Here is a 27,911-nt window from a genome sequence, read left to right as displayed (position 1 = left end):
CTTTTCCTGTCAGTATAAAATTGAGGTAGTCTTATCCTAAGGGAGAAAAACAAAAAACAAAAATCTGAGTAGGGCTTGTAGAAGGGTATCTTACAAAACAAGTCTCTTTGTAGTAAAAGTTTGTTTGATTCATAAAATATTCTTATCCTCGAAGCTTGCGATCCAACAATTGGGTACGTTTTCTCCTTATTTCATGTTTCTTCTCTCGCTTTTCGCTTAATTTACAGACAATACGTTTTATAGAACCTCTAATTTACAGTAATGGATTAGGATTTTTCAGTTTCGTTTGATTACACAAAACTCCCTGAAATGATAGATATTGGGTAGTCGATTTGAACCGTTTCTCTGTAGATCCATTTGACATTTTTCGTTTTTTTTTTTTGACCTGGCTTGAATTTCACGGGTCTCATTATTTCTACTGGGTTAACGTGGATTAGGGTTTTGTTGGGTTCGCAGTGATTAGGGGATGTAAATGCTGATTTGCATTTTGTGGATTTTGATTGTAAACTTTTGTGGGTTTTGTCGTATATGTTTTCTCTTAAATTATAGTTTGAAGATATGTGATCGTTGTTGAGTTTTGAGCTTTGAATGCATTTGGTTGTTCATCAATGCTGAAATGTGTTAGATTGTGAGTGTCTTCATTTAAGTTATGCTTCTCACTTACTGTTAGAGATGTTTGATTGCACTAAATCCTGCTTTGATTATTTGTATTGATTTAAATGTGGATTAGGGTTTTTTTGGTGCACAGTGATAAGGAGATGCAAATGCTGCTTTGAATTTTGTGGATTTTGATTGTAAATTTTGTGGGTAGGTGAATTGTTGTTTAGGTTTCTCTAAAGTTAGAGTTTGGAGATCTGTGATAGTTGAGTTTTGGTGGGCTTGGAATGCATTTTGTTCTTCATCAATGCTGAAATGTTGTCAGATTTTGAGGGTCTTCATTTAATTCTGCTTCTACTTACTGTTAAAGATGTTTGATTTCACTAGATTCTGCTTATATTGTTTACATTGATTTAAACGAGAATTAGGGTTTTTGGGTTTGCAGTGATTAGGAGATGCAAATGCTGCTTTGAAATTTTATGGATTTTGATTGTAAACTTTTGTGGGTAGGTGAATTGTCGTATAGGTTTCTCTTAAGTTAAAGTTTAAAGATATGTGATCGTTGTTGAGTTTTGAGCTTTGAATGCATTTGGTTCTTCATCAATGCTGAAATGTTGTTAGATTTTGTGTGTCTTCATTTAAGTTTTGCTTCTCACTCACTGTTAAAGATGTTTGATGGCACTAGATTCCCATGATTTTTCCTTTATGAGTTTGTTTATTCTCTGTCATATTTTTTTGTTTATAGTGTTGATATAGTAATTTCATAATCTATGGCCAAAGGATTGGTTCTCTTTTTGTTTTCTAAATGCAAAGTTACGTTACGAGGCTCGAACCGGGTTTTGGGGGTACTTGTACCGGTTGAGACCATTGCCACTAGATAAGATTAATTTGCATTTATGATTTACCCATTTGGATCAGATATGAATCTATATCAAATCATGGGAAAATTCTTTTACTTTGTATCTAGTTAAACCTTCATGTGGAAACAAATCTAAAATCTTTTGAGATATTGAGCTATTAGGGATATATATGTGCACTACTTTAACTTCATCAGATATGCTTCTTAAAATATATATTCCACTGAATCTACTCTCATTTTTGTTTTGCTCCTCTAAGAAATGGAATGCAACAAGGAAGAAGCGAAAAGGGCAATGGATATCGCAGAGAGGAAGATTGCTGAAAAGGACTACAATGGAGCGAAAATGTTTGCTAACAAGGCACAAGACTTGTATCCTGACTTGGATGGTCTGAAACAGTTGTTGATGACTGTTGATGTTTATATCTCTGGAGAGAAACAAATCAATGGAGAATCTGATTGGTATGGTATCCTTGGTGTTGATCCTTCGGCTAATGATGAAGAAGTGAAAAAACAGTACCGGAAATTAGCTCTTATGCTCCATCCTGATAAAAACAAATGCAAAGGAGCAGAAGGTGCGTTTAAACTGCTCTCTGAAGCTTGGAGTATACTATCTGACCAGGTTAGGAGATTCACATATAACATTAAGAGGCAGGTTGTTAAAGATGCTCCACAAAGATTCACCACAACAACACTGAGTGTGATTCCAACTCGCCCACCAAACCCTAACGTGTTTCAAAATGTAAAAGAGTCTATGGTTTCAAGTGCTAAGCCCTCTGCTCGTATGGATAGATCCTGCATGGATTCGCCTGCTTCGGTTCAGAAGGAGAGTAGTACGTTTTGGAAAATGTGCAACAGGTGCAAGATGCAATATGAGTACAAGAGGGTTTATCTTAACAAGAACTTGCTTTGTCCAAACTGTCGTGAGGGTTTCATTGCAGCTGAAAAAACTCCGCCTGAACAAGATGGAGTGAAAAGAGGGTTTGGGGTGTCACAAGAAAGGGATGCTTCTAGAGGATTCACAAACTCTGATCTGAGGAATCATAAAAAGCCGAAGACAGATGATTCCCATATGTTTGGTCCATCTTCAGGCAAGAGTTCGAATGAAACAAGTTTTAGCATTCCTTCTAATCCTGCCAAAGGAAATCTTGAAATGCCAAACATCATAGGCTCTCGTCGTGCTACTCATATACCAGCAATAACAATAGCGCTTATGAACAAGGCTCAGGAAGCTATATTTAAGAGACTTCCGAAGATGATCTCTGTAATGGCAGAGGACGTGAAAGCAGTTGAAAAAGAGAGGAAAAGCATGAAAGCGACGAGCAAGATGACTAGCAAGGTGAATGAGGTTGAAAAGAAGACTGGGCCAGTCGATGTGAGAAAGATTCCAAAGGAAGAAATGTTTAGGTTCTCTCACCAAGTGCCTCACTACATTCTCACAGGGGAAGAAGCTGATAACATACCAGCAGGTTGTCTAGAACCAGACCTGGCTGCAACTCCTTGTGAATTACTTTCAGAGAAGGCTGAGGCGAAAGATTCATCTCAAAAAGACATTGACAAAAGTGAGAAAAGCTCAACTCCAAAGGAAGAAGTGGGTATGAATATGGATTAGGGAGGGTGTGAAGCTAGTAGCAATCAGTACAGTGTACAATGGAGGAAGAAACATATCATCCATGTCATATGGCATCATTAGGGCACAGTACTAATCAAGTCTGGTTTGTCTTTCCTTTTTTCTTTCTTTTGTTGGTTCTATGGCTGACCCAAATATTTGAACTCTATTACCTTTTCATTGTTTTTGGCATAAGAAACTATTTATACCGGAGATATTGGCCGAGTATTTCAATTTTTTTGGGAATATTAATGTATCATCTTTTTGGTATTTACTCAGACAATCTTGTAAGAACTCAATTCGAGATATCAAATATATATGGTGGTTATGGGTATAGGAATCATATTTATGATTTTAGGTGAACTCTCTCCATCATGCTGCCACATCAGTATCTGAATGGAGGACATCTGTCATTTCATCTAATTAATAAATTATAAATTTTAAAATAAAAAATTAAAAACTAATTAATACCACTATACTTCTAATTTAACTATTATATTTAATGTTTATTTCATATATATTTATATTCATAACTATTAAGTTACATTAATATTAAGGCTTTTCAATTTCTTAATAAAAATAAATAAAAAACATTTCTAACTTTTTGGTATTCGTCTAAAAACTTTTAAATATTTTTTATACTAATTTGATACTTTTCTTCCGACTTATCCTCATTATAAACACTTTTTTCGAAGCTTGTTATATGAAAAAATGTAAAGATATAGCGTTATCTTCATTCAAAGATTTGATTATTTTTATGGGTCAAATATAATATTATTATAGCTGCATTTTATTGTGAAATATAAAGTATGGGGTAGTTCTTGCAGAATCAAGGCAATTGTACATGTCATAAATTTGAGAATATTAAAAATCAGAGGTAGTTATCTTTTTTCAAGTAATTCAACCAGAAAATATGACTTTTATCTATGTCTTTTTTACTCATATCATGTTTATAATTTTTAGAATAGTAGAATAATTTTCCTAATTACCATACTTCCAATCCTTTAAAAAAGGTTATTTGTTTTATAAAGAATTTATTTTTAAAAAACCTAATACTACACCGTAAAACAAATTACCATATTCTTATAATTAATATATATATATATATATCAACACATATATTTTTAAAAATATTATGTGAAACAAAATCCGTGCGTATGCACGGGTACAAGTCTAGTGAATCTAAAACTTATTGAGTGGTATAGTTGTTGTGACGGGCCAAGGTGTTCAGTTTGTGGTTACCCTGGCCCAAAACAGAAACCTCTGGGCCTCTTAATGGAGAAGTGTGGGGCGGGCGGATTTGGCACGGACCGGAACAGATTTGAGTTACTTTTGCAAACACTTTCTCTCAAATCAAATCCGCCATGACCCTGCACGTCTCCATTTGAAAGCCGTTGGTTCAAGTTTGTTACGTGTCAATATCTTATCGGATTTTAGACATCAATTTTGTTTGTTTGCTTTTACGTTTTGTCATTACATTTATTCATATGTTTTTAAGGAGATAGACTCATATTTTTCAACATTTTAAGCAAAACATTTGTTTGAGTGTAGACTTAAATTCCAAACATATATATATATATATATATCATTCTTATTCTGTTTGTTTTTGCGTTTACGAATTGCAGAACTTTAAAAAAAAAAAAAATCATTTATCAAAGTTACGTAGTAACTGCGTTTAAAACAAAAGGTTCAAAAAAAATCTGCGTTTAAAAACAATCAGGGTCTTAGAAAGTGTAGTGAGAAGGTTTTACTAATGTGATGATTGATGGGTCTCACATCATCTTCTTCTCATGTATGTGAAGAACGAAGTTGGAGAAGTGTGGGATTTTTTATTCATAAGTCATTGATGGTGTTCACGTTCATTTAGCTAAATTGTCAAAAGAAGATAGATGCAAGTTGCAAAACACATGATCCTCGCTTCTCTCTTTATAAGCTGTTTTTTTTTTCTTTATTCATCTCTTCCACGCCTTTGTGTTTTGGGTCCACTCTTTTTTTTTTTTTAATGAGCTTTATTTGGATAATTTGTAATCGTCGTTTTCATACTATTTATACTAATATCGACGCATGAAGTGAATCTAAACATTCCCACTCTACAAAGGTGATTGTCCTTTTAACCAATCAATAGACTTGCTATTTATGAGACACTTACTTCTTGTCCTAATATAAGATATTAAGGTTCTCGAACGACAGCAGTCAAAGAAGTTTTTTTTTTTTTTATGAAAAAATAGAAATGAAAGGAGGTGGCTCAAAATATTTAAGTTCGAACTGAAAGGATCAAAGAATTTTAATAATTTCCAATTGTAATAGTAGAACAACAAACACTTTTTTTATACTATATAGAATTGTATATAGCATTCTGTATTAGCAGGGTAAGGCCTCTCGAATGCGAGAAAAGAAAATAACAGAGTTAATATTATATTAGCAAATAAGGTTTCTCGAAAAAACATCGTTTATTCATTTTCTTTGTTTCATCGTGCTTTCAAAATAGGTTTTGAAAAAAATTATGACTTCAATATTAAATAGTTTTTTCTAAAGGATTTTGACAGTTTCATCTATGTGCCCGCCCCTAGTTCACGACATCGGCTCATTCTAACTATGTTAAATTCAGTTAATAACATAGTATAATAATGAAAGATGATTGCATCATTTGACTTTTTTTTTTTAATAGAATGTTGGTTCAACGATTGAAGACTAAAAAATGTATAAGAAGAAAAATAAATCGTGAATATAAGATACGCAATCTTTAGAAAACGTTACTTTAAAGCGTTTTATCCAAACTATAGAGTGTGGACCCCAACCGTGTCTTTTATAGTTTTATTTTCTTAAACGATAATCCGTTTATTTTGTAAATAATTTTTTTGTGGATATCAAATATTTTAGTAATTAAAAAATTCAATAAAGTAGACAAATATATTATAAAATTGTGTTAAATTCATTAAAGAATGATTATGAATCTGTGATAATTAACATAAAAATACAAAAAATTACTTATAAAATAATGCGTCAATTTTTTTCTAAAAGAAAATAACCATATCAAAACATGTAAAAATGTGATCATGTGACTGCCGTTAATTAACAAAATGTCATTGATATAGATAAGTTGTATGTAGATCATCTATTATATTAAAATAGAAGCACTTTTAGTGTTTGCTTCCAAACATTCCCAAATTTTTTTTATGATATTTTGTTTTATATTTATATTTAATTTCCGAAAATTAGTTATTAATTTAGATATTTTTAGATTTCTTAAAATCCAGGTCATCTTTAATTTAAATTTCAAATTGGAAATTTATGATAATTAAATTTAATTACAAAAATCTGCATTCAAATTAATTTAAATTCAAAAAATTCAAAAAAAAATTATAATTAAATTTATTACGAAAATTTAGATTAATAATTTATACTTTAGAATTCCTTAATACCTATTAGATTTAATTTAAAATTTTAAATTTAAATAGTCTTTTCATAAAAATACATAGTAAATAAATATTTATCATATTTTATCATAATCAATCGGTCTAAAATATCAAATATTTTAGATTAATAAATATTTATATTATACAATAATATGACCGAGCTGGTTAAAGTTATATATATATATATATACTTAAAGTGTATGAGTTAATTTATTAAAATATGTAAGATATTAAGATGATTTGAGACAATTAAACTAACATGTTAGCCAGTTATATATATATATTTTTTTGTAATAGCGCAAATAGTAAATAAATATCTTATTATATTTTTTCATAATCAATTGGTCAAAATATTCAATATTAGTAAATATTTATAAGATTATACATTTATAATTATAGTTTTATACGTGTTAGTTTGTCATTTCTCCGAAACAAGAGATCAAAGTGATTTTCCTTCTTTTTCAAACATGTAAGATATTAAAAATGGTTTAAAACAACTAAATGGACGGGTTAACAAATTCATAGATATATAGATTGTTTATGTGTAAATTTAAATTCACATAATAACAAAGTTTATAATTAACATTAGATCAATGTATACTTAATTAATGCATACTCTTATTCTACTAATAAACAAATTTTTATTGTTTAAAATTAAAACATGATAACAATTTTTTGATTAAAAAAATAAATAACAAAAACTAATTATATCTAAACAAAAAAAATAAATGCAATTTATATTAGAAATAAAAAAATAAAAAATTCTCGTGCGGATGCACGGGGTTAAATTCTAGTTATTACTGAATTTTGATGCATAATAAGGAGATATAAGTATATATTAGCAAGCTTTTTTGCAAAAGAATTGTTGGATATCAATTAATTTAGTAACATTGGACATGCATGGTTTATTGTTGCCATTGTGGGTTAAGAGCATCAGAAGGATTGAAGTTGGTGACTGCTTTAATCGGTGAGGGGTAGTATAGAGTTGTTGTTGGTTACCATGGCGGCTGAAGTTAGCGTCAATAAAAGAGGAAATTATTAAGAGGAAGAAAAAGAAGTACTTGCCTTTGAACTTTTTTCAAGGATTTATAAGAAAATTTTGTTTGTTGAGAGAATCATTAATGTGCTCTAATACCTTATAGGTTTTAGTGAAAAGTATATTCTTTTAAAAGAAAAAGATAGCTAATTAATAAGATAACGTAATTACACGAAATATGATGGAGTATGAGATTGACAATGACAGGAGTTCTTACATATGTGAAGATAATATCTATATCAAAAATATGTACTTCACAGTTTTTAACATTTGGATCACCATAAATTGATAAAATTTCAATAGTTTCATACGTTTCTGTAAATTTATATATGAAAATATCTCAATTCAAAGATACGTGATTGTCTAAATGCAAAAACAAATCATAATGTGGTTGCCTTAGAGACTAACGAGCCAATATCAAAAAGCACTAATGGATATGTAATCTGTGTGCATATAATCTTGAGGTAGTAGTATCTTCGAGAATACTTTGGCACGTTACAAAGTTAGCTAGCAATGAGTTTTCTTTTTTCTTAGATATGACTTATAGGAGCCAAAGCTTTTTAACTTTGGAATTTTTAAATAAAGAGTGTTGGATAAAGCACGTGGGACCATTCGCTCTCTCGAGATTGGCTCTTCGAGTCAGGGAAAGTTAAGGACGTAAAGCAAACCCTAATAACACTGTTTACAAAATCTAATTCTTTATGCTCGCTTATTTACAATAAACTATTCTGAATAACCCACTAGGACATAAAAACAAAACCCACAAGATGTGTTCGACTCAATTTATGAGCCTACATTGAATGAGTGGGTAATAGTCGTAATTTTTTAAAAAAACCAAACTATTTGGATTTTCTGAATTTGTCATGTATGTAAAAGTTAAAACTGTTTACGATGTTATATGGATCTTATCTGAATGTTAAGCAAATATATGTTAGGAGGTTTATAGTTTTTGTGTGTGAGCTATTGAATTGTTGATTTGGAAGTAGATTTACAATATAGAGTTATAAATTATAATTATACGGGTAAAACGACTATAGAACATGTAGTATAATGATTTATGTTGCAGATGTTAGATGTGTCGTCATCCAAATCCAAACTCACTTAATACATTTTATTGATTAAGATAAGTACTGATAAAACATCAAGTGTGTATCAAAATAATCATATAGATGTATAAACGCATAACTGGTTGGTACTAGTTCGGTATTTCTTGTTAAGTTTTCTGAATTTTCAACTCAAAATAATTAGCGATAAGTGGAAAGACTTAAGTCTCTTATATATTAATGTTAGTTTTTTTAAATTTTCGATGTGGAATTCTAACATACCCCTCGAGATGATGATTCTTATCAGTCCATCTCGAACCGAATCTCATTTTAAGACCGCTAATAAATAAATTCTTCTTGTGCCATCATTTTTGGGTCAACAAACGAAGTTCTGATATTATGTTAAGTTTCTTGGACTTCCAACTCAAAACTAATTGGCAATAAATAGAGAGGTCTAAGTCTCATATATATTAGTATTAGTTTATTTATGCGAGATTCTAACACTTTTCCATATATTAACAATATGTCAATATGCCATTTTGTACTTTTTTTTTGTTTTTTAGAAACAATTACATTTGTCCGGTCAAATCTTTTTTTTTTTTCTAACTCTATAAGTCAAATCGGATATGTAATTATTGGAATTTCAGTACATTTAATTACTTAATATTTCCATATTTCTTGCTAAACCATAGTCATATTTGGTTAAAGAACCAAGTTGTGTTCCACGAAAAAAAAAAAGAACCAAGTTGTATGGTACTTACAAAAGCATTTGATTTTCTTAACTCCTAGGTTTAAAATTTTCTTGAACCGAAGAGTACATCATATTAAAAAAGCTTGAACTATAATATTATGATATCAGCGCTTATATAGACTAAAAACAATACTTTAAAAAATCGTTTTTTTTTTTGGTTTTGAACTTTCTTTTTCACCAATCAACATTTAATAATTAACACTTAGTGAGCCTATTTAATTAATTTAACCGCAGAAACATAAGTGGGTAAAATCGTCAATAAACATAACAACCCAGAAATCGACAAAGGATGGCATTCTGTGAAAATAATCTACATGTTGGAGGATAATTTACAATCTCTTTCACAATCTGTCCAATGAGAGTAGTGAAATTAGAAAAAGACCTTAGTCCATCCAATCAATCAATTTTAATGTGTTTTTTTTTTACTATTTAAAAACCGCTGAGTGAGCCTATTTAATTAAATTAAAAAATTTTAAAAATATCGAGAGAGAGAAAGAGAAAAGTTTGTTGGAAGGAGTCTTCTCTCTCTCTTCTTTTATCTCCCTCTAAAGACGGCGACTGAAATCTATCTTCTTCTTCCTTCATTTTTCTTTCGCATTAACGCTTTTATCGGAGGATCTAGCCGGAAAACTCTTTCTCCGAGATCAGATCTCCGACGAGTCAAATCGCTGCAAGGATCAGCTCTCTGAAGCTCGATCTTACCTCTTTTTTTTTCGTTCTTTCCACTTTCCTGCTCATATTTCTCTCTCTGCGCTACAGTTTTGGTGTTTGTTTGTTTATTTCTCTTTGCCAAATCCGACGCGGTGGTGTAGAGATTCAGAAACGTGGAAGAAGACGAAGATGGAAGCTAACGGGATGGAGCCGAATCCGGAGAGAGAGTATATCAGGAGGCATCATAAGCACGAGCTTGTGGAGAATCAGTGTAGCTCAACGCTGGTTAAGCACATCAAAGCTCCTGTTCATATCGTAAGCTTGTTCCTCTTCTACATGCGCTCTCTAATTAGGTCGTGATGCTTATATTTTGAGCCAATTGCTTCCGAGTCCAATCCAGAAATGTCGAAATCTCTTGTCTAATTTTACTGATTTGTTGATCTTATTCGAGTTCGAGGAAGACGATCGGTGAGAAGAGGTATCGATTGGTTTTGTGATGATTCGGAGTGCGTTTTTAGAAGCTTTCCATTGACTGTGTATCAGTAGCAAATTTTATCATCCAATCCTCTCTTCTGCTTTGATTCGTCTATATTTTACTGATTCGATGATCTCTAAACTGATTATGATGATTTTCTCAATCCAATGTTTGATAAAATCATGAGAAATGGATTAATTTGATTGTTTTGGGGTTTTAGGTGTGGTCTCTTGTGAGAAGATTCGATCAGCCACAGAAATACAAGCCATTCATTAGCAGATGTGTGGTGAAAGGAAACATGGAGATTGGTACAGTAAGAGAAGTGGATGTGAAATCAGGTTTACCAGCAACTAGAAGTACTGAGAGATTGGAGTTGCTTGATGATAATGAGCATATTCTCAGCATCAGAATCGTTGGTGGTGATCATAGACTCAAGGTATAAATAAACACACATCAACTTTGATTATAATGAATCAAAAAACCCATTTTTTTTTGACTAATTAAGTGTCTCTGTTTTGATTAGAACTATTCGTCAATAATATCTCTTCACCCTGAGACCATAGAAGGAGGAAGAATAGGGACACTTGTGATTGAGTCTTTTGTGGTGGATGTACCAGAAGGGAACACAAAGGATGAGACTTGTTACTTTGTGGAGGCTCTAATCAAATGCAATCTTAAATCTTTAGCTGATATCTCTGAACGTCTTGCGATTCAAGACAGAACAGAGTCCATGAACAGAGTCTAAGAGAGAGATTGAAGAAGAAGAAAGAAACTATTGAAAAAATGGAGATGGAGTCAAAGTGAAAAGATTTTGTTTCCCTGGATGAAAGCTTTCAGAGGGAAAATAGAAGAGTCCTCTTTGGGGATTGGACAGGGAAATAAAGTAATCATCATTTACCGTTACATAATAAGTTTCTTTATTTTACTTTTTTTTTTTTTTTTTTTTGTGGGGGTCTCTTTTCACTTCTTCCCTTTTGTTTTTAATTTTATGAATGTTTTTGGTTTCTTCTCTATAGAACCAAAATATAATTTTGGAGTTTGGCTTTTGCCACTTGCAGGAATCTTACAATTTGCAGAGACATGTTAAAAGTGTGATCATGGGGTTCCACTCTTTCTTCCCCTTTTTTTTGTAACACTTTTAGCTGCACCCATAAAGGTCACACACCGTCTTTTTTTATTTCTTTTTTTGTTTTCTAGTAACTTTATTGAACCAATAGCATTTGTGGGATGTGAAAGATCTCCACAAGGACCATTAAGGAAAGGGATCTTTCTTGTATATAGTTTATAGATTTTGTCTTGACTTGTGTGATTGAGGAAACACACATTAGCTCCATTAGCTGTAAAAGCTATTTCCTTTTTATTTTAGTATTTTACATTACCAAAGTGTTCTCTGTGTTGTGATTTGTGTTTATTTCCTTTTTTTTTTTCTCTTTACGGTGGGTTTGATTTACAATAGTGGATGAGTTCATTATACGTTTGTCCATTTGGAATGATGAAACTAAATTTGTATACGAATCGCTCACATGGACAGGTAGCTCGATCAACAATGCTTCCATTTTCAATATCATTACAAATAAATATTTATAATGTTTGTCTTTATATTTTTATTAGACAATTTCGCTTAAAACATAAAGAGTTATAATAAGATTTATTGGCCTAAAAAATCACATTAGAGAATAAAAGACTACAATTATTACATTCCTTTCACTGTTACTTTTACATTTTTTTTCTTTTCATAAATTGAACAGAATGTCAAATAGGAACAAAAAAAAGTTCCAGTTCGAAATGAAACTAATGAGCTAACGAAATAGAAACTACATTAACTTATAACAAGAGATCGATAATTTCACCTGCTTTTTTGTTTTGATTTTTTTTTGTATGTTTGTTTTAGAAAAGCTATGGGAGATTTACTCTGTACAAAAGCTTTGAACCTCCTTTTTTTCACCCAGAAAGGTGTGTTTATGGATAATGAATGATGTGATTAGGCCAATACCAAGTCTCCTTCTTCTTGTTGTTGCTCCTGTAACTTCTCTTCTTCTTGGTTTGGAAGGAGAATGCGTTTTATGTCCTCTGCGGTTAGCGTTTCATACTCTAGAAGTGCGTTTGCTAACGTGTGTAGCTGCTTCTCATGCTGGTGAAACACACAAATATAACAACAACAAAAAGTGAGAAAAAAACTTCGTTAAACGGTTTTGATCAATTGAAAACTGTGATTTGCAAGAAACTTGGCAGAAACAGACCCGTTTCAAGAGAGATTTCACTCGCTCGTATGCTTCTCGGAGAAGTTTCACAACCTGACCAAAAGGATCAACACGAACACGAATGATCAGACGTAGGAGCAATGAGATTTTGAACGGGTTAACTACAAGAAAAATGAACAAAGAGAATCCCTACCTCTGCATCGATGCGTGATTGCATTTCAGAACTTGGTCTTTCTTTTATATGAACTGGTCCTATTGCCTCACTCATCCCACAACTCGACACCTTCCACATTAAAACCCAAAACCATTACTATAACTACAACGATAGGAAAGATCTGTTACTACAACTCTACAGTGGAGATTTCTTCTCGCCATTAGCTTGTAAGTTAACATTTAGGATCTCAGAGACCAACTCTCTGAAACCTGAAAACTAATCTCTTTTGACAGGAAAAGAGAGGCATACGTATCTACTAATGGGAGTTGTAATAGGACATTACCATATACTGTGCAAGTTCTGTGGCCTGGGACAGATCGCTACTTGCTCCAGTGGTGATATGGTCCAGGCCAAAGATGAGCTCCTCTGCGACTCTTCCTCCCATACATACATCAAGACGAGCTAATAACTGCCTCTTGCTGATTGATGTTTCATCGTTTGAAGGTAACTGCGTAACCATTCCCAATGCAGATCCACGTGGCATTATAGTTGCTTTGTGGATCGGGTGCGCACCTCCCGTGTTCAAAGCTACGATAGCATGACCACTCTCATGGTATGCAGTGAGCTAGTAAAGGCAAAGAAGAGGGTGAGAGGCCACATCGCATTTGAACTCCAAATCCCAACACTACTCTACACGCGTATTAGATATACCTTTTTTGAGTCCTCTGATACGAACATCGTCTTCCTCTCGGTGCCCATAACTATTCGGTCCTTTGCGAATTCCAACTGTTGTGAAGATAGCTTCTCAGCACCATCAACAGCTGCCTTTATGGCAGCAATATTAACCAGGTTTGCAAGATCTGGAAATTGTTTTGGTGAAATCAGGGAAAATGTAGTGGGTCGTTGAACCTTCATAGCTCAATGACAAAAGAAGACACTTTGACTGAATTTAAGGATGACTAAACTATAGTTATAGATTTAAGATACTCACCAGCACCATTGAATCCAGGAGTTCCACGAGCAATTGCTTTCACATCCACATCATCTGACATAGGTTTGCCTTGGAGGTAGAGTTCCAAGATCTCTTGGCGTCCACGTACATCCGGACTTGGGACGACAATCTATAACAAAATCTGTCAGTAAGTTCTCTTCCTATGGAAAGATCCGGAACAATTTTCTTAACATAGCAGCACACCTATCTAAATTATGATTGAAAATAGACAGATGGAAACAAATTGTACCTAATGTGCTACATTCAACATAAAATCCTCAGACAGTTATATACAAAAGAGGAGTATCTCAAGAAAAGAAAAAAAGGTATCACTTCTTCATCTTCAGTACTGATACAAACAGAGAGAAGAGTCGTAAGAAGCTGGATACTTACATGCCTATCGAATCTACCCGGTCTTGTCAGGGCTGGATCAAGTATATCAGCCAAGTTTGTTGCAGCCATAACTATTATTCCCTGTATAGCAGAATAAAAGAAGAAGAAGCGAAGTACTATTATGTTGCAGCAAATTAGGGGAAGTAATCACAAGGTACACTATCCCTCATCAAAAAGTACCTCATTTTGCTCAAAACCATCCATTTCAACAAGTAGTTGATGCAATGTCTTCTTTGTATGCCCTTCCCATTGTTTTCTAGTGGACCCAACAGCATCAATTTCATCAATGAAAATGATACAGGGTGCCTGCAACACATGATTATCAGCAAATAGAACTTCACTCATGGTAAGTGGCTTTAAGGCCAAACAAACATAACTCTTTTTGACATATCTTATTAGCAACAGGTTGAGTCAGACCTTTTTCTTAGCTGCCTGAAACAAGGATCTCACACGCCGAGCTCCTACTCCAACAAACCTGTCAATCAAGGAAAATTTGATATCATATGTCATTATCCATTACCGAAGAAGCCACCTGATGGTGATAGATAGTTCATGATAATATTGCTCAAGAAAACTTGTAGAAGGCTCACATCTCTTCAAATTCAGATCCAGCTCTATAGAAGAAGGGTACTCCAGCTTCTCCAGCAATCGCCTTAAAAAATTAAATTGTGTCAGCTAATTGCAATCAATCAAAGTATCGGTAGCTTAATTAGAGTTTTCTGATTAAGTGGGGATGTGACTGAGCACACACACACAAATGAAATAGTTCAGCCTTTGATACCTATCCGATTCAACAAGAGAGGACAATTTAACGCTATGTGAGAACTTACTTTAGCCAGCAATGTCTTTCCAGTACCAGGTGCCCCTGTTAGAAGGATTCCCTGGAAGCAAACATTTAAGAAATGTCTCAAGGCAAAACACTAACTTTTTAATAGATTATCCTTAAGAAGAAGGGACAAAACCTGGTGCCAAGTACCTTTGGCAACTTTCCTCCAAGGCGGGTAAACTTTGATGGATTTTTAAGATATTCTACCACCTCTTCAAGCTCTTGTTTTGCATCATCGCAACCCTTTACATCCTTAAATGTTTTGACATTCTGCAGGAAGCAAACTTGTCAGGAAAAGAAACAATGACGCCAGTCTTAGGAATTTATTGGCTTCAAGAGATAGATGAACAGAGCTATTAGAATGTGCACTGGGTAATTTAGCATTGATACAGAGAGGACCCAAAATCTAAGAACACAGTACTTCTCATACAACTAATATGCCATATGCTTCTCTTACTTACGTTCAACAGTGTAACAAATGCTATGAGTTCTTCGCAGTTCTACTTCAACTACTTTAGACTACTTGTAAATAGTGAAGAACATCAACATCACTTGTGTCAGAATTCTACCTTTTCCGGCGTTATTTCTTTGTTCATCTCTTTTGGGGAATATGAAGAACTTGAACCAACACCCGAAGTTCCAATTCCTCCCAGGCTTCCAATATACTTTTGCAGAGCAGCTGCACCCATTAACCTAAACAAAGAAGTTCAATTTTAACAGGAATAAATAACAGTACCAATATGGAGAGACAATCACAAGTTCAACTACGCATACGAAGCAACATTACTGCCTGTGCTATTTAAATTGATCTATCATAAAAAAATTCTCAACTAGAGTATAGATGATACATACCACACTAATCCCACCGCAACTGTGAACAAGATTGTAGAGACAAGCTCTTGCGCGAATCTTGATTTGTTCGAAACTTTAGGATTAACCTAAGAAAGCAAAAACACGTTAAGAACTTAATATAGATGGCACTATTTTGAGCCTATGAAAACCCGCACTTAGGATACCTAAGAGAAGCTTACCATGGTGACGTGCAACGGTTGCTTCTCAGATATACCAGGGTTCACAAATGACTCGTCCATATTTCCTGATGCACGATGCTTCAGCTCTTGCAGCTTCACATAAACCAATGATTATTACAAATACAACAAAACTAGTTTCGAAACAAAGACAATCAGGAACATTCTAACATTAAAATACAACAAAACTAATTTCGAAACAAAGGCAATCGAAGTGTAGACCACCAAAAAAACAGATAACCAACCAAACCACAGATTCTAGAAGCAGAAACGTAAGAGTACCAGTGTGGGAAGACTAGATGGCTTCCCGGTTTGTTCGTCAGGAAGATACTCCGCAATAGCATTTGTAACGACAAGAGCTCGAATATATTCAGCAACTCCTCTGCTATCCACTGCATGTTCCCTTTGTTCAAACCTTTGAACTACAGCCTCAGGGCTGAAGCAAAAGAAGACAATTCATACCACACACATAGAATCAATTAAAAGCAATTGGATTCAACTACAACATAAACTACAGAATCAAATCAGAGGTTGATTAAAAATTTGCAATACATATGCTTGTTGAGCTCAGCCAATAAAGCTCCCTGCAAAGCCGCGTCCTTTGGATTGGCATCAGCCTCAGCGATGAGTTTCTCGAGCCGCTTCTCTTGCCTAGAGAAAGGCCACAAGCTTAGCCACTCCCATTCCATTACCTTCTCCATAGCTTTCCTCACAGCTGCCCATAAACCCATCAGCAACACCACAATCGGAAACTTGCTCTTCTTCTTGTCTTCCTCCGTCACTCCATTAGAACTAACCTCCGCGTCTCCTCCTCCTTCACTCGTCTCTTCGCCACCTAAGAATCTATCGGTCGTCTCGAATTCCGTAACCTCCGTATCCGAAACCAATCTAGTCTCTGCTGAATCCGTAATCTCCCCGTCGGTATCTCCGCTCCGAGACTCCTTGGAGAGAAAATCGGAGTCGGAAGCGACATTGTCTTGGCGCAATGAGCAAGGAAGGGAACGAAATCGAGAGTTGAGGAGAGTCGAAGAAAGACGGTAGAAACTGGAGAGAGATTGAGGATTGAAACGTAGAGAAGAAGAAGATAAGAGAGGACGATGAGGTGTAAAGGAATAAGAATGGAGAGGAGGACGAAGGAGAAGAGAAGCTTGAAGAGTAGAAGAAGACATTGGAGTTTTAGTTTAGGGTTTTTTGAATTTCCTTTATCTTCTTCCTCCTTCCTCTCTTTCTCCTTTTTTATTCAGAGAGACAAAAGAGAAAGAGTTTACTTGGAGACTTGGGAACCACAAGATCCTTTTATCTTTCTCTCTTCTGTTTTTTTTTTTTTTTTCTCACTCTTTTGTAAAAATTGATTTGTGCAGTCAATTGAGTTTAGTAATCTTATCCAGATTCTCAATTTTTACTCAAATCTTGGCCAATAATCGTACGATTAGACAGTTTTGGATAATGAAAATGATATAGTGAGACAGAGAGATTAAGTTCTTGAGAGGCAAATTGATGATAATACCGAATGGTTTATAAAGCTGATCGTGTTTGGACACAAGTGGTCAAGTGTTCCATGAAAAGAAAAGAAAAGAAAAAACAGAGCTAGGAGAAATAAAGAGAGTGATAAAACAAACAACTTCGTCTTCGACTTTAAAAGGACTCTTTCAAATTCTCCCTTACTAATGCATTGGACCAGGACCACCGTAATGCTGCGGCGGCATGTGACCACCACCGGGACCTTGATGCATAGACCCGGAAGACGGTGGTGCCATGTAGGGATTGTGACCTTGACCTCCTCCTGGTTGGGCCCATCCACCTTGTGGCGGCTGCTGCTGCTGATGGTGGCTCGCACCTGCTGCGTGGTATTGTTGTGGATTGCCGCCGGCGTATGGATTCTGTCCGGGCTGTTGAGCCATTGCAACTGCCGGGTTAGGCATTGTGTAGTCTCTGCTTCTATCATTGTTCACCTGCCAAATCCAAAGAAACCTTTACTTTGGTGTTTAAAAAAGGTTAAGTTTAAAAGAGAGAATACCAAGTAAGTAACTAACCAATTACCTTTATGCTGAGGTCGGTGTGGCGTGAGTAAGTGATGTGTAGCTTACAAAACCCACCATCGTAAATACAATGTCCTTCCAGTGCTCCCTTTGCCACCACAGCCGTTTGAACATCTGAATGAAACCCTCCAGTTCATTTTGAGTGTTTGCTCTTACAGATCAACGACAATGAAACAGAGAGTAGATTCATATAAGATGTTATAGTTTACCTGGGTACTGAATCAAAGCCTGTAGCCCACCATTCTTGTCAAACATTGCAATCTTCTGAACAGCCCCAAAGGCCGCAAAAACCTACTCGTAAATAAGAATAAGGAGAAGAGAGAATTAATATTTTCAGTAACACAGATCCAATGAGGATTCTCAACATGGAGAGAGAAATACCATGTGTAAAACATCCAAGGTTACTGCATACTGCATGTTCTCGATCGATGCTAGAAGAACATTACTTTCAGGCTCCATCTTCTTCCCGTCTACACCCACAGCCACCTAGTCAGAATGACACACATTAATCTTTCAAATTAGTTTTAGAACACTAAACGATGTGTGTACTTTCATGCATCTCTTTGTAACACATCACCAGCAAGAGGTTCAATCATAAATGCTTTTTTAAATAAAACTATTCCCAACTTGCTTACCTGACCAGTACTATCAATGGCTGACGGAGCAACAGGAAGGTAAGGATTAGTATAGTCCCTACATATTAAAGGGAAAACAATTAGTAAATATGATCACAGAACCAAGTAAACCAAAACATGTTGCAACGCACGATGTGAACACACATACCTGCTCCGATGGCTCTGAAATTTGACAGTCAAATCTGTATGAGCTGAATATGTGATTTTCAGAGAGCACTGGTCCACTTCCTCAGGGAGTAGATACCTGATGCCCAGAAAGAGACGTCAGTAATAAGTATACCTTATATATATACAAAATCTTGTAACGCAAAGCCTATAAAATTTGTAATAAAATAAACACACGATATTGCCAAGCATCCCACATGCAAAAACAAAAATCCTCTTTCCCATATCTACCGATGCCTAATAGTATTCTCAGGTTCATAGACGAAAGTACCAATTGCAAATTTGGTTCTCCAACATCTATCATCACCATCCATGACTTGAGCAAGTTTGACATCAGATGACAGAAAAACCTATGGACGCTTGGAAGGTTAACAAATGGCAGACCCAATACGCAATATCTAAAACTATACAGCCCTTCCCAGTTAGACTAAATACCGTGTCAAAAATTCTAATACAACTGTCACCTAGGGATGCTTCTTCCATCGAGGGCATTTTTTGCAGAGGTCGCAGTATCCGCGTCAGTAAATTGAACCAGTGCCTAAGAGCAATTCAGACAATAAGCAGTATGACTGTATGAGTACTATAACCAAAAACAAAAATCTAAATACAAAGCAATTAATGGCTAGGTAATATACCTGATATCCAGCTGTCTTCTCGAAAGTAGTAATCTTGTGGACAAATCCAAAGGCTGAGAATACCTGCATTACAAACCAGCAATTAGAACAATAATAACAACAGAAAACCCAGAAGCTCGACTTTAAAGACTCCAGTGCAGAATTTGTAATTATTTTGCACTGCAGGAACATTCCAAGACAAATTTTAGTTTGGACTAAGACTCTTTATGTATAAAATTTACACAGCAGCACAAAAGTTAGGATAGCAACATGATATGACGTGACAAGTTTTATGCCAGGTTAAACCGTCTGGAAGGCAAAAGATATGTCTTCCAGCATATAAAACAATCATGCTAGAAACAAGATACTTCTGTATAGGTTGGCAGACTGATGAACCTCTAGATAGAATTCATCACAGCTGCACATCTTTACATTTTAGTACAGTTTTATATCGAAAAGGATGTGCAGATCAGGCTGCACCCTATCATCAAACAAAAATAATAACTACAACCTATGTAAGACCAAATCTTCCAAATCCTAGAGTATTTGTTAATTTGATAAAAGGGAAGTTTGAGGGAGAAAGAGTAGGGAAGAAGAGAAAGGCAGTGTCAGGGAAAGGAGAAAGGAAACAAACACACATGTGCTCTTTCTCCTAATGCATTAGGCTGCCACTGAAGATATTGCCTTGACATGGCCCTGCTGATCCATTCACATTCACGTCAAAAGAAAGTTTCCAAAACCATGCTACAACCTAATTTATCAGAATGTCTCCGAAACATATTTCAGCAATGTGTTTACTTCTTCTAACCGAAACCGAAACCGGAGAAAGGTGCGTGATCCACTTACCAGATGCAAGACATCAATGCTGACCATGCGAGCATCCTCTCCTTCGACTGTCACCAGAAGGACATTTCCCACAACATCTGCTGTCGTTTTGTTATTCACTATCTCTTGCCTGTTGGAGTACTGGAGGTAGACAGTTTTACCTCGAACTTGAGCAGGCTCCGATGAAGAGGCGTAGTAGGAAATCATTTGAATAGCTTGGTTTAAGTCCTCCTGAGAAGAAGAAGCATCATATATGCAAGAAAATCCAATAAAAATCAAAACTTGTACATAGATTAAGCTTTTTTAAAACAGATCTCTCTTTCACTTACAAACTCAATGAAAGCTTGATTTCGATTGGCTCCAACATTGCACTTTGTATTTACAACTGTACCAAAGGGCTTCCCGAGTTCGATTAGCTCCTCTTCAGTGCATTCCCAAGGCAAGTTTCTCAAATGAAGAACCTTAGAAGGAGGCTGCGTGTAACGAAACTGTGGCTGGCTTGAAACGGAGGACATTGGTACCAACGATCTTAGAGCTGTAAATAAGATTATAAATGGCGAAAACAGTTAACAGTACTCGATGGAACCAGCACAAGACACGTAGTATACGAATCAAGAACTCTTTAGATCTCAACAACTTCGTTGAAAATAATCGAAATCAATAACGAGACGAGTTATTTACCAGCGAAGTTCACATAATACAATTACTATGAATACGAAATGAGAAAAGAAAGAAGGTGAATCAGGAGACATCGTATTTACCTGAAGAAAAATTTTCTCCGGCAAAAAAAAATCTCTGATTGGGAATTTGAAGAGAAATTAGGGTTTCGCACTGGGGAAGAAGATATGTATGAGAGAAGAAGGGAAAGGGAAGAGATAGGGATTGGGGAGGAATAGCGGAAACCAAATCTGCCTTTTTATCTCGCGGTTTCTTCAAACGCCGTTTGTTTTAATAGCGTCTTCGTTGTTGTTGGGTAAAAACTTAAAAACCAAACCAATATATAAATAGGCTTTACGCTTTTACTGGCCCGTTATTAAAAAACGCAAAGCCCATATATTTTGAAGGATCCAAAAACTTGCCAGTAGTCCAAACCTTCTTGATATATATCTAGAAAAATGACAACATAATAAAATAGGTAACAGATAAATGTATGAATGAAGTAAGTATATTTAATTTGAAATCAATTGCCGAAAAATAGAAAGAAGGAAGTATTTAATGTGAATTGAGTAATACATTTTGTTTTACTTTGATCATTTTTTCACTTCGATCTTTGGTTTTTTCTTTTACTTTTTGTCGACAATGGAATCTTTTTTTCTTCTGTTAAATGACAATGGATTGTTTTTTCGTCGAAAACAAAAAGCTCTTCTTGTTTTATTCACATGATGATCGATCAAACAATAGAGAGATGTAACATCATGTAATGAAAGCACAACCCATGAGACCTATAATTGAAGTTTACATTAAATCTCTGTGGACTCACAAGGAGAGCTTTTTGAGGAAAGCATATCCAAGAAATTATAAACCGATGACGTTGAAAACTAACTAACATGCATTGTTCAAATTCTTCACGTTGGCATCACCATCATCAATGTCAACTACAAGATTAAGTGTGGTCTTGTTTTTCTCATCAGTCCACGTGCCCATCACCATTGTTGTTGGTGCTTCCCTTTTGTTCTTGTACTTAAAGTAGAGGATAAGTTGGAGAATCCCCAATGGAGTCCCCACCATATTAGGTGACTATAAAATCAATTGACACCATCATCAAAACCATGCACATGAAATTTTCAACAACTTATCTCTCTAATTGCATTACATACATTTGAATTGTAATGGACTCTCTTTGAATCGTTATACAACAGAATTATGATTTCTTAGACTAGTTTAACCCGCCGTCAAAAACAAAAAAGAACTAGTAACCAAGGTTCTAAAATTTGCTGGTCACCCGTCGATCAATAATTACCAAGACTAGACCGTTAAATTGAAAGGTTTAATCGTTGTAACACATAACACAGTTGATTTATTTAAAATCAGATTTGTTTTGAGGTAGACTAGATAAAAGCTAAATAATTAACCAATATATAAACTAACCATCAAAGAAACGTTCGTTATATTTTGAATGGTATTTTCCTTTTTAAATACACAAAACAGCGAAATTTCTAATCAATAATTAGTTTTTTTAATTTTATTTGGCCGGATTAACTATATATGTTAAATTATGAAATAAACTAGAGAAAGTGAGAGAATTAAGAAAACGAACCGCAAGAAAGAGATCATGGCTGAGTAAACCATAGGCCATCCAAAGAGAGCTAGCCAGAAATGAGAAGAATGACAAGTAAAACGGCATGTATTCCACACTTTTTGTCTCTATCACTTTTTTCTGTACACACATTCACATTTATTAGCCCGATCCATAATTGTATAGATAAGATCTCTACCTAATTGTTGCCATGATTGAAAAAAAAAATTGATAGACTTAGGTTCATATATCCTATCAGTTCGAGGCCAGAGCAGCTTTTCGTTACCATTATTCAAAATTGTAATCTTTAAGGCAACTAGTTCACCACCTCAAACTGTGAAATCCCATGCTTAAGGTCCTCATTTTCTCAAAATAATTTTGGTCTTTAAGTTTCAAATGTCCATTTGATATATTCACAAAATTATATTAAAAAATAAAAATCTCTTTCAAAAATTTGAGAATTCGAAACTTAATAATAATATGGTCCAAATCTTTTTTCAAAAAATTGTACACAGTTTACCACATCAGTTAAAAAAAAAAAAGGAGATTTGTCTTGTGACATTAACTTCAACGATGCACATATATATTCATATATACATAGCTTACCATAACGACGAGAGGAGAACCATACATGGAGACAGAAGCCACGAGGCCAACACTTCCAACAAATGACTTCCGGTGGCGGTGGTCGTCAAACACCACGGCTGAGATTGCCGTCGTTAACCCAAACACAACGATCACCGGAACAAATACAACACCTACCTTAATCTATATTCAAATGTTTATATATGAATATATATCACTAAATTTATCTTACTAAATTAAAAAAAAAAAAAATATATATATATATATATATTGTACAATTCTATGATGAACTACGAACCTTTTCTTTGGGCGATGCGTAGCAGAAATATATGAAAATGAAGATTGATTCGAGAAGGATGCCGACTCCATTTATGGTAACGAGAGGAAAATTCTCCCAAAGATGACTCACAATTGGTAAACCGTACCAAGTGTAAACCAAACAATTGAAGAGTGTCATAACGTAAGGAAAACATGAGAATTCTTCTGTGCTTTTCTTCTTAAACACCCTTGAAAATGTTAATCTACATACCAATTAAGGGAAAAAGTTATATTTTACTTTCTTGGTTAATTCAAATTAATTTGGTTTTTTTTTTACGCACATTGGAGCTGTATAGAGTAACAAGGAAGCTCCGTTTCCTGTGGGGAGTCCATAAATAAGTTTAGAAACAAGAAGAAGTACTTGTAAATATTATGTTACAATCAAAAAAAAGTTTCTGATAGTGTTAGACAGAAAATTAAGTTAAAAAAATTATAGAAATCCAAAACAGAGGAAGAAAATATAATATTACACATACATAAAATAATAAAGAAAAGATACCCAAAATTCCGACGGATAATCGAAGTTTATCATCACCCATTTTGATTGGCCGGCAGAACGAAGATTAGGGAATAGTTAGGAAGTAGAAGAGTTACGCCTATAATGTGTGTGTATATATAATAACATGTCTTTGGTGTTCATTTTAAAATAATATTCACAAGTTTGGGACATTCTAAATTTGATCACAAGTTTGGGACATTTGATAATTTAAATTTTTTTATTCCAAAGGTTATATTGGTGTGATTTTTTAGTTTTTAAGAAATTTTTACGCCATAAGGACATTGGATTAAGTTTGGATTAGAAAATTCTTTTGAAAACTCAAACAAAATAAATTTTACGAGAATTTTAGAATAACACAAAGTCGTCATACCCGGATGCAGCTTCATGAACGAAAAAGCAAAACTAGAAAGATGGTGGATTACATATCGAAGCGATCAGAATTTTGTAATATTTTACGTCTTAAGTTTTCTATATTAAATATCAAACGTTTAGTGAGTCATTATATTATTTAAAAGACACTTTAGACGTGTGTGGAGATTAAATAGTTTGTTTTTACTTCATATATACAATGTGTACCACACACATATTATACAAGACATTTTTACGCATAACTTTGGATGATATATCACACAAATTATGTGCTTCAACAAACTATAAGCAACCATTCCATCACAATTTACAAACGCATATGCAAAGTATTTCTTATAAAAGAAAATTTTATTGGACATAATCTATATATTCGTTATAAGGTTTATCTAGGATGTATTTAACAGATTGTGAAGGTTCACGAGGTACATGAACGTCTAGAAGAGACGATTCTGATGGTTAAAATGGGCGACACAAACTTTGGTTATTTTGTTTGTTTCACACTAAATTCTGAAATCTCAAATAAAGCAGGTGATTTTGTTTAAGTTCTTTTTTTTTTTTTTCCACAACCCAACTATTACATCACATTTGACCCGTTAAAGGACTGATCCGAAAACCGTCTTCAACTGGCTTGGTATGAATGATTTTGGAGAAAATACATCATCTTGCTCGAGCTCCTTTTGCAAGACTATCCGCTCGGACATTTAAACTTCTTGGGATATGGGAGAGAGTGAAATCCAAAAAGCTTTTCCGGAGAATGCGGAAAGCTTCCAACTCCGATAAGAATGATGGCCAATCCGATGGAGATTCAGACATGCTTACCAGATCCGAGCAATCAGTTTGAAAGTGTACAGATAAAATATGTCTATCTTATTTCACGCAAGACATAGCCCATAAAAGGCTCTCCAATTCAGCATGAAGGGCCGATAGGCTTCTACGACAGCCCTGAAGGCCAAAAGTCTCGCCACCCCTCTCCTCTTTCAGACTCCACCCGAACCCACTAACCAGGCCGTTGTCTATCCAGGATGCATCAACCTGACAAATCGGAAACCTCTTGGCATCGGGTAGAGGACTGAGGAGCAAAGGAGTGAGCGAAGCTTCGTCTGATCCGTCCTCTTCTTCTTCCGGTTGGTTTGCAATCTTCCAACTTTCTGCTTCAACCTTGGCGTGGATCAAAGTATCTACCGGGGAAATTTCTTTCCCGTTGAAGATCTTGTCATTCATCGCTTTCCAAATATACCACAAGATCCAAGGATAAATATCCTTTTGAGGATCTGTCATGCCTAACTCTTTTGTTTTCCAAAAGAGAAAGCTCATATTTTGATAAATAGAGATACTCGGGAAGAGACCTGGAAGGGACGGAAAGTCTGATAACGCCCAGACTTGTAAGGCCGGGGGACATAAAAACAAAAGATGGTTAATAGACTCTTCAGGATTCCTACAACGGGGACAACTCTTATCCGTTCCCATATGCCTGTAGGTTAGGTTTTGGCAAGTAGCAATACATCCTGATAAAGCTTGCCACATAAAATGCTTTATTTTTCCAGGCGTCCGTACTTTCCAAACATAGCTTTGAAGGGCTGTGATACTCGGTTCTCTCACGACATCCAAATTTTGTTCAAGTTTTGTTCTCCTAATCATGTCATATCCGGATTTAACCGTGTATATTCCTGATTTAGTATGGTTCCACGCAAATCCATCAAGGGTACGGATCCTACTAGGTCTCAACCCAAGGATAAGAGAGACATCCTCAGGTTGGAAAAATTCTCTTAGAAGAGGCTCATCCCATTGCTTCGTATCTTGTCGGATAAAGGAGTAAACTAACACTCCTGGGTCCTGAAGTCCGATCTGGGGGGTTGCTCTTGGTGGACGGGCCCTGGCGTCAGGGATCCAAGGCTCACTCCACGCCCTTGTATTTAGTCCTGACCCTATCGTCTTCCTTAGTCTCCTTTTGAGATACGGTTTTGCTGCCAACATACTCCTCCATCCATAGGATGGTGAGTAGACATTTCGATCCTCTAACGGGTCCGATTGACGATAATATCTTCCTCTTAGCACCCGAGCCAGAAGAGATGAAGGGTACTGAATGAGCCTCCATAGTTGCTTTGCTAGCAAGGCTAGATTAAAATCATTTAGATCTCTAAATCCAAAGCCTCCCATGTCCTGTGGAATACAAATCTTGTCCCAGGCAATCCAGTGGATCCCACTACTAGTTTGTTTTGAACTCCACCAAAAATTGGCAATGGCGCTCCGAAGTTTGTCTGTAACCCCTTTAGGAAGAAGAAAACAGGACATGACGTAAGTGGGGACGGCTTGAGCTACTGATTTAATTTGAATCTCTTTTCCACCCTTGGAAAGAAGTCTTGCAGACCAATTATTAACACGATTACTTAGGCGTTCATGAACAAAAGAAAAGACCTTCTTCTTTGATCCACAGATTTGCTCAGGTAGGCCCAGGTACATGCCGAAACCGCCTTCTGTAGAAATACCTATGGTATTTTTAACACTTCGTTTGAGATTCGGGTCCACTCTATCTCCAAACATGATGGATGATTTTCTCAGATTCAATTGTTGTCCCGACGCCATTCCATAAGTGTTTATGATTCGAAGAATCTCTGCTCCTTGTTCGATATCCGCTTTACAGAAAAGCAGGCTATCATCCGCAAAGAGGAGGTGGGAAACTGGGGGACTTGCTTGAGCTATTTTCAGCCCAGAAATATTTTGTTTAAGTGCTTATAGAAAGTATAATAGAAAATGAGAAAATAGATATAGATAAAACGGAACCTCGGTTACTAGAAACTTTCTGTGACAGAGCGAATTAACTAGCTAGTGTCCTTTATCAGGGATATTAACATATTGGTGTTAATCTTCTAAAATTTTTGTATCTAAGTTGATATTTCAAATAATAAATTTGGGTTTTTAGCCAAATTTTTGTTTGAATTCCAAGATCGACAATGGTCTTAGTTGTTCATTTTGCTTGATAGTTGGATAAACATTACCTATTGAATGGAAATTTCAATTCCTGATTACCAAAAAAAAAAAAAAAACATTTCAGTTCTTGTATCCTTAATCACATAAACTCTTCTATAATTTAGCAGAAAATTATGATTTGGTGTTATTCAATCTTTAGCTTTAGATAATACTAATTGTTTTAATATATTAAACTTAATCTAAAAAAATATTTAGTGACTTTATGTGTATTTAGGGGCCGGATTTTTTGTCTACCGAATAAAAAAAATTCAGCTGGAAATTATTTTTAACCAGACGCTTTATATAACAGATTTTAAACTAAAACCCGCCGAGCATGTATTTTCTAATGTGAATTATGTAGTAGCAACAATTTTGAGTTTCTAAAAAGGTAGCAAACTAATTATAATGAAGTGTTATATTTCAATATCGTTAGGTGAATTTAAAAATAATGTAATAATATAAAAAATATTTATGTACATGCGTAACTTTTTTAATAACTTAATGCATATTTGAAGTTAAAAAAAAATTAATGCATCTTTATTCTATCAAGATATATACATTTTTATCACCAATAATGAATGCATGCTTGTAACAACAACAACAACAAAAAAACAATAATGCATGCATTAAGC

At 34.9% G+C, this 27,911-nt stretch overlaps 5 protein-coding genes across 8 annotated transcripts; 2 read left to right on the top strand and 3 right to left on the bottom strand.

Annotated features, from left to right (window-relative positions):
* The first annotated feature begins 52 nt into the window (after positions 1 to 52).
* LOC18017878 lies at positions 53 to 3,287 on the top strand. Its single transcript, XM_006401676.2, has 2 exons — positions 53 to 173; positions 1,714 to 3,287. Exon 2 carries the CDS (start codon positions 1,716 to 1,718, stop codon positions 3,063 to 3,065), a length of 1,350 nt encoding a protein of 449 aa, XP_006401739.1. The 5' UTR covers positions 53 to 173; positions 1,714 to 1,715; the 3' UTR covers positions 3,066 to 3,287.
* Positions 3,288 to 9,789: 6,502 nt separating this feature from the next.
* Positions 9,790 to 11,817, top strand: LOC18017877 (abscisic acid receptor PYL8). The gene is made up of 3 exons (XM_006401675.2): positions 9,790 to 10,274; positions 10,655 to 10,870; positions 10,958 to 11,817. Exons 1-3 carry the CDS (start codon positions 10,149 to 10,151, stop codon positions 11,177 to 11,179), a joined length of 564 nt encoding a protein of 187 aa, XP_006401738.1. The 5' UTR covers positions 9,790 to 10,148; the 3' UTR covers positions 11,180 to 11,817.
* A 331-nt stretch (positions 11,818 to 12,148) lies between these two features.
* On the bottom strand, positions 12,149 to 17,249 carry LOC18017876 (ATP-dependent zinc metalloprotease FTSH 11, chloroplastic/mitochondrial). The gene is made up of 17 exons (XM_006401674.2): positions 16,580 to 17,249; positions 16,310 to 16,463; positions 16,031 to 16,123; positions 15,852 to 15,937; positions 15,569 to 15,692; positions 15,150 to 15,269; positions 15,004 to 15,054; positions 14,764 to 14,825; positions 14,591 to 14,648; positions 14,354 to 14,479; positions 14,174 to 14,254; positions 13,781 to 13,910; positions 13,501 to 13,649; positions 13,133 to 13,414; positions 12,829 to 12,918; positions 12,675 to 12,728; positions 12,149 to 12,565 (listed from the first exon to the last, which is right to left on the bottom strand). Exons 1-17 carry the CDS (start codon positions 17,194 to 17,196, stop codon positions 12,416 to 12,418), a joined length of 2,427 nt encoding a protein of 808 aa, XP_006401737.1. The 5' UTR covers positions 17,197 to 17,249; the 3' UTR covers positions 12,149 to 12,415.
* Positions 17,250 to 17,509: 260 nt separating this feature from the next.
* LOC18017875 (polypyrimidine tract-binding protein homolog 2) lies at positions 17,510 to 21,207 on the bottom strand. Of its 4 annotated transcripts, none has more exons than XM_006401672.2 (11): positions 21,067 to 21,207; positions 20,635 to 20,840; positions 20,327 to 20,536; positions 19,502 to 19,564; positions 19,331 to 19,404; positions 18,850 to 18,945; positions 18,702 to 18,759; positions 18,448 to 18,552; positions 18,276 to 18,357; positions 18,068 to 18,180; positions 17,510 to 17,979 (listed from the first exon to the last, which is right to left on the bottom strand). In XM_006401672.2, exons 2-11 carry the CDS (start codon positions 20,818 to 20,820, stop codon positions 17,692 to 17,694), a joined length of 1,275 nt encoding a protein of 424 aa, XP_006401735.1. In that variant the 5' UTR covers positions 20,821 to 20,840; positions 21,067 to 21,207; the 3' UTR covers positions 17,510 to 17,691. The 4 variants fall into 4 exon arrangements, with proteins under 4 accessions (XP_006401735.1, XP_024011931.1, XP_024011932.1 ...); XM_024156163.1 differs by lacking the exon at positions 21,067 to 21,207 and adding an exon at positions 20,119 to 20,179; XM_024156164.1 differs by lacking the exon at positions 21,067 to 21,207 and adding an exon at positions 20,119 to 20,176.
* Positions 21,208 to 21,847: 640 nt separating this feature from the next.
* Positions 21,848 to 23,983, bottom strand: LOC18017874 (bidirectional sugar transporter SWEET3). The gene is made up of 6 exons (XM_006401668.2): positions 23,944 to 23,983; positions 23,726 to 23,762; positions 23,425 to 23,647; positions 23,148 to 23,309; positions 22,563 to 22,682; positions 21,848 to 22,042 (listed from the first exon to the last, which is right to left on the bottom strand). Exons 1-6 carry the CDS (start codon positions 23,981 to 23,983, stop codon positions 21,848 to 21,850), a joined length of 777 nt encoding a protein of 258 aa, XP_006401731.1.
* Positions 23,984 to 27,911: the final 3,928 nt, after the last annotated feature.

The sequence above is a fragment of the Eutrema salsugineum genome, unplaced genomic scaffold (genome assembly GCF_000478725.1).
Source record: "Eutrema salsugineum unplaced genomic scaffold, Eutsalg1_0 scaffold_2, whole genome shotgun sequence".
Lineage (NCBI taxonomy): Eukaryota > Viridiplantae > Streptophyta > Magnoliopsida > Brassicales > Brassicaceae > Eutrema > Eutrema salsugineum.
Note: the sequence above shows the minus strand (reverse complement) of the source record. Positions and strands in the feature narration are given on the sequence as shown.